At 42.4% G+C, this 6676-nt stretch overlaps 1 protein-coding gene across 1 annotated transcript in view; it reads right to left on the bottom strand.

The window, feature by feature from the left end:
- The window catches only part of LOC109839755 (zinc finger protein WIP3), an 11090-nt gene continuing 4670 nt past the window's right edge, over nucleotides 257-6676 (bottom strand). The window contains exon 2 of the mRNA XM_020408262.1: nucleotides 257-778. Coding sequence (XP_020263851.1) covers nucleotides 401-778 — 378 coding nt within the window. The 3' untranslated portion in view covers nucleotides 257-400. The remainder of the gene's footprint in view (nucleotides 779-6676) is intronic.

Here is a 6676-nt window from a genome sequence, read left to right as displayed (position 1 = left end):
TCCATTAAGACCTGTTTTTCCCCTTAAAAAAGGTATTTCCACATTCCTTTTCAATTCCCTTTTTGAACTTAATTACCTCGAGTATAAACGTGCATGTATATATGACTATACATGCAATAAAGTAATATTTACTCAACATTCTACTAAGATTGCAATATTCCAAATTAATACTCTAGTTATGTTGATGGAATATTTTGTCAACACAAAGATTAACTCAACTTGCTAATTCAATAAACTCCATAACCGTAAAACTACTCCCAAGGTCTTTTCCATACCCTCCCTTATTTGAACATACATAAATTTAGAGCTTGTGCTCACAACAAACTACTCCACGACGATCAAGAGCTTTTTGTTACTGAGCGCAAGTCCAATGTTTAGCTAGTACACATACCCGTAAACTTCAATGCATTAAACAAGGAGAGTGATCTTTCCCAAAAGACCTAACATGATCATTAAGAGACCTCTTATGCTTGAACTCAGACCCACATGAGCAAAACCAAAGTTTCCCGCAGTTCTTCTCGTGAGTCCTCCAATCTCCTCGGACGGCGAAGGGCTTGCTGCATTTCCTGCACTTGAAGGGCTTGACGCCGTGCTTGCGCTTGTAGTGGGTCTGCAGGGTTCGGAAGTCCTTCAAGGGTTTCGCTCGGGGATGGCCGATGTTGTTCTTGCAGCCGAGGGCGCAGCAGTAGCATGGGAGCTTGAGGATTGCCATGGGTTGTGTGCCCTTGAGAGAGTCTGGGCCTTTGCGATACTCTGAGCCGTGACCCCACATGTGCATCTGTGTGCAATGCAACAACAAATTATGAGTTTTTGCACATATACATGCACACATGTACACAAAAGTAATTAATTAATAGGGTTGGTGTGTTCCTCGTGACGATAACCGGTGCGTAGCTGATGTGACACATATACAAAGCACTAATTAATAATTAAAATTATCGCTGATGAATTGGATGTGTGCATCCCTTTTCAATGATACATTAAACAACACTGTGGAGGATCCACCATCTCCTTTTACTCATGTATATAGTTTAGTGGAAAGATTTTCACAAAACTGTTGTGGACTATTAGGGGTTTTACCCAAAAATATCATAAGCTATTTATTAGATAAAAAATTTGTTGGATATTTTGTTGGAGAAAATGTAATTTTACCTTCATGAATAGTCTCATATGGAATAGTGTTATGAATACAATTAAAACGTGCGTAACGCTATACATTATGGGGAACATTACAAAAATTTATAACGAATGTTATCGTATTAATTGTAAGAATTATAATGGCTTTCTTAACCCTATATATACACCCTTATTCACTTTCAAAAAAAACAATTCTCTCTTCTTCCTCTTCTCTTTTCTACATATTATTTTCATTCATATGTTGGTGTTATTTTTGAGCAACCGTTCTTCGTCTGAGCTGAAGCTCTGTTCTCTCGCTCGAGTACAGAGGCCGACCACTTTCGAAGGTTTTTACCGTTAGGAGAGAGAGGATCATCTGCGTCAGGACGATAGGCGGATCATCAATCTTCTAGGGCAGTGTTTACGCGACTGCTCCCGATCAGGCCAGACTTTGTTATTATTTTATTTCGGATTTATTTTACACGCTATAACCTTTGATTTGATAAATTTTCCAACATATTTTATAAGCATTCAAATCAACAGATAATAAAACAAACTTTAAGAAAGCTACACATGAATTAAAAACCATGAATTTTTATCTACGTTTTTCAAAAGTATCACGGCTCTAAGGGACTGCCATGAACTTTACATTATTTTCGGATCACTACCATAGATTTTCATATATTATCATAAAATTACCACATAGTTTTCTAATGATGTATCAAGTGTTACATTAAGGTAAACATTAATTTTCTAGATTATGCTTTATAATTTTATAATAATACGGTTCACTAAGGCCAAGTTTTCCTTAAAAAAATTTCTAATAGCGTGTGATATTTTTCTGGTGATTTGAAACTGTGTTGGTTTTCTCTAATAATTAGAAAGTAGCTTTGTGGAAAGTGTCAAGTAGTTTTTGTTTCAGGGGAAAAAGCAGTGTTATAATGTTGGAGATGTTAAGTTATACAATACCTTTTAGAGTATAGTACAAAACTTGATATTTATAAATGATTTTAAGTATATGGTTCCTGTTTACATAACGCGCACAAATGCTATTGTTATGTACACAGCATGTATTATTTTGTTCAAATCTTACGGTTCTAATACATTTCTTTTTTCTTAATTTGTGCTAAATGCTAATTATGTATGAAAAATTAAAGGTTGATATAATAATTTTCTCACCAAAAAATACGTGATGAATCCATCTTCTGCATGCTCATGATATTCAGATCCTATAGAAATTAACGACTAGATCAAATACTTCACCAACCAAGAATCTCCACAGCAAACCTAAGCTAGCATGAAAATATTCCTAGTAAGAAGGTAGTCATAACTACTTCTACTTCTTTTCTTCTTCTTCTTTTCTTCTTCTTCTTCTTCTTCTTCTCTCTCTCTCTCTCTCTCTCTCTCTCTCTCTCTCTCTCTCTCTTGAGAGAGATTGTTTGAGGGTTTAGATTGAGAGTGATTGTAAACCCTAGTTGTATTCTCTCCCTCTATTAGTAGATCTCCCCCTCCTTGCCCCGTGGACGTAGGCAATTTGCCGAACCACGTTAAAATTGGTTGTACTGCTTTTGTGTGATTTGTAATAGCTTTTAGGGTCCCTCGACGCGCAGTCCTAGAGCTGACGAGAGGAAGAGCTAATATCCTACTTTGATAGGATATAGGCTTCAGATTCTTGTTTCCTTTGAGAAACAAGAATTCTTATTGCGACCTGACTCTCTTGTTGTGCTGCCTAAGTGCTGCCGAAATTTCCGCTGCGCGCAACAAGTGGTATCAGAGCCCAGATTTCAGATCTAGGGTTTTTTGGTGGAGGAAGATTCTTGTGTGAAGCTTAGTTCTTGGAGTTCTCGGCTTCGGTGGAGATAGCATTAGGAGTTGCCGTTGGAGATTTCGCTTTCCTCGTGTGGATAGGAGATCTATTTGGAATCCGATCTAGGGTTCAGTTGGGTGGTTCCTAATTCTATCAAATTTGTTCTTCTCTACAATTTGGAGTTAGTTCGCAATGGGAGAAGAAGGTGAAAGCAGCAAATCGATGGCGGGTACAATACAAGTTGGTTTTCAAAACACCAAAATTAGTGTGGTGAAATATGACGGAAAAATCAACTTTGGTTTGTGGATGAGCGACGTACAGGATGCGTTAAATGCTCAGAATTTGGAAGAGACCATCATGGTCCACGAGAGGCCACCTAAATATGAAGAGGCGGTATGGGAGAAAATGAATAGGAACGCTTGTGGGGTGATCAGGTCCTGTTTGGAACAGGAGCTGAAGTATGATGTGATTGGGGTGACGTCTGCGATGAAGATGTGGGAAATTCTCAACAATAAGTACCTTACGAAGAGTGTTGAGAACCGATTGCACTTGCTGCGTAGGTTATTCAGATTCCAGATGTCCAGAGGCACCTCGCTTGCGGCTCATGTGAACAACTATACGAAGTTGTTGTCGGACTTGGCGAATGTTGATGAGAAGATATCGGATGAGTACAAGGCGATTATTTTGTTGGGCTCCTTACCGGATGAGGAGTATGATACCTTCGTGCTCACTTTGTTGAACGGGAGATCTTCTATCAGCTATAGTGAAGTGACTAACGCTTTGACGAACTACGATTTGAGGAGGAAGGATAAGGAGACTTCCCGCGCTAGTACTTCAGGAGAGGCCTTGTCGACAAGAGGTAGAAGCCCATATCCGAAAGGTGGTAACAGAGGGAGGTCAAAGTCTAGAGGCCGTCACCAACTAACAAAGAACCAATGTGCATTCTGCAAGGAGCAGGGACATTGGAAGAGAGACTGCCCGAAGCTCAAGGAGAAAGAGAATGGCAAGAAAAAGGGCCCGAAGGCCAATGAGGTGAACATTGCGAAAGGCGATGATTCCGATGATTCGTGCTTTTCTCTACTGATTACTCCGGAGGTGAACCATGTGGATGCATCAGATTGGATGCTTGATTCCGGCGCTACCTTTCATGTGACCCCTAGGCGAGACTGGTTTGCATCTTTTGAGAAAGTCGACGGGGGCGTTGTTGTCATGGGAAATGATCAATCCTGTGGCGTTTGTGGGATAGGTACCGTGCGGATTAGGATGCACGATGGAGTAGTCCGTGAGTTGAAGGAGGTGAGATTTGTTCCTCAACTGAAGAAAAATCTTATCTCAGTTGGAGCTTTGGAGGCGAAGGGATTCAAGGTGACTTTCGAAAACGCTGTAGCGAAGGTTACTAAGGGATCATTGGTGGTGATGAGGGGAGTCCGCAATCGGAATTTGTATTATCTGAAGGGAAGCACCGAGATTGGCCAGGTTGCTTCGGCTATTTCAGAAGCGGACATGAGCAGACTTTGGCACTATAGATTGGGGCACACAGGTGAAAAGTCACTGCAGACATTGTGCAAGCAGGGGCTATTGAAGGGAGCCAAGAGTGGGAAGATTGAGTTCTGTGAGCACTGTGTTCTTGGCAAGAAGACGAAGGTGAAGTTCGGGACTGCCATTCATCAGACGAGGGGCATCCTGGATTACGTGCACACAGACGTTTGGGGTCCCACCAAGACTGCATCACTTGGTGGTCGACATTGGTTCGTCACTTTTGTAGATGACTATTCTAGGCGTTGTTGGGTGTACACCATGACGAAGAAGAGTGAAGTCCTAGATTTGTTTGTGGAGTGGAAGAAGAGATTGGAACTGCAGACTGGGAGAAAGATCAAGACGTTGCGATCCGACAACGGTGGTGAGTATACTTCTGACCCCTTTCAGCAGCTATGTCGAGACGAGGGCATAGAGAGACACTTCACAGTTAGTCATACACCGCAGCAAAATGGGGTGGCAGAGAGGTTGAATCGGTCTTTACTGGAGAAGATCCGATGCTTATTGTCGCAGAGTGGTTTGGAGAAGATCTTTTGGGCTGAGGCACTTACATATGCGAGCCACCTCATTAATAGGCTGCCTTCATCTGCGATTGAGGGGAAAACCCCTATGGAGATGTGGTCGGGAAAGCCAGCACATGACTATGACCAGCTCAAGGTATTCGGGTGCCCTGCATATTATCATGTTAGAACTGATAAATTGGAACCTCGAGCTAGGAAGGCCATATTTGTAGGATTCAAGCGTGGTGTCAAGGGATACAAGCTTTGGGATCCAGTTGATAAAAAGATTGTTCTGAGTAGGGACGTCACATTTGATGAGGCTTCTATCTTGAAGCTTCCCAGCTCTCATCAGGTGGAGAGCGACCCGACGGAGGAGATATCGCAGGTGGTGGAGATCGATGCAGCTCCACATTGTCCAGATGGTACAGTATCCATGCAGGTGCCGACTGAGGTGACGCCAGGCGAGCACGACGATGACACGGAGGATACGAGTACAAATGTGCAGGATCAGGAACCGACGGCTCAGGTTCAGGATTCTATTGCGGCTAGGAGACAGAGGAGAAACATACAGATGCCAGCACGGTATGCCGACACAGTTGCGTATGCACTTCCGGTGGAGAGTATCGATGAGTTAGTGCCTACTACATTCAGAGAGGCCGAGCAGAGTTCGGAGGCTGATTCGTGGCAGGTGGCTATGCAGGAGGAGATGGAATCTCTTCATAAGAACGATACATGGGAGCTTGTTGAGCTTCCAAAGGGGCGGAAAGCAATTGGTTGCAAGTGGGTATACACGAAGAAGGAGGGCATTGAAGGCACTCCGTTGAGATTCAAGGCTAGGTTGGTTGCGAAGGGCTATGCACAGGAGGAAGGTATTGACTATAATGAGGTTTTCTCTCCGGTGGTGAAGCATTCTTCGATTCGGATTTTGCTAGCTTTGGTGGCACAGTATGGTTTGGAATTAGATCAGTTGGATGTGAAAACGGCATTTCTTCATGGTGATCTTGATGAAGAAATATATATGACTCAGCCATTGGGATTCCGAGCTGCAGGGAAAGAAAAATTAGTTTGCAAACTGAAGAAATCGCTATACGGTTTGAAGCAGTCTCCTCGACAGTGGTATAGGCGATTCGATGGTTTTATGCTTGGTCATTCGTACACTCGGAGCCAGTTTGATCCTTGCGTATATTTTCGCAAGTTGAAAGGAGGTGCGTATATTTATTTGTTGCTCTATGTCGATGACATGTTGGTTGCCTCTATTTCCAGGTCGGCTATAGATGAGTTGAAAGTTCAGCTTTCAAATGAGTTTGAGATGAAGGAATTGGGCGAGGCGAAGCGCATTTTAGGGATGGAGATCGGCAGAGACAAGAAAAATGGCAGAATTTGTTTGACACAGGTGGCTTATTTGAAGAAAGTTCTACAGCGATTCCATGTTAGCATGGATACGAAGCCAGTTAGTGTACCATTGGGAGCCCATTTGAAGCTTTCAGCTGGTCTCTCACCGAAGTCAGTTGAAGATCGTGAGTTGATGTCGAAGACTCCATATGCGAGCGCGGTTGGGAGCTTGATGTACGCGATGGTATGTACGAGGCCAGATTTGTCACAGGCGGTAAGTATTGTTGAATATCATTTCTCCATGATAATGTTTTGATGATAACAATTTATATTTTGTGTGCACTAACTTTCATATGCAGATTTCAATATCAGAATATGTACAAGT

This window comes from Asparagus officinalis, chromosome 4 (assembly GCF_001876935.1).
Source record: "Asparagus officinalis chromosome 4, Aspof.V1, whole genome shotgun sequence".
In the NCBI taxonomy this organism is placed as follows: domain Eukaryota; kingdom Viridiplantae; phylum Streptophyta; class Magnoliopsida; order Asparagales; family Asparagaceae; genus Asparagus; species Asparagus officinalis.
Note: the sequence above shows the minus strand (reverse complement) of the source record. Positions and strands in the feature narration are given on the sequence as shown.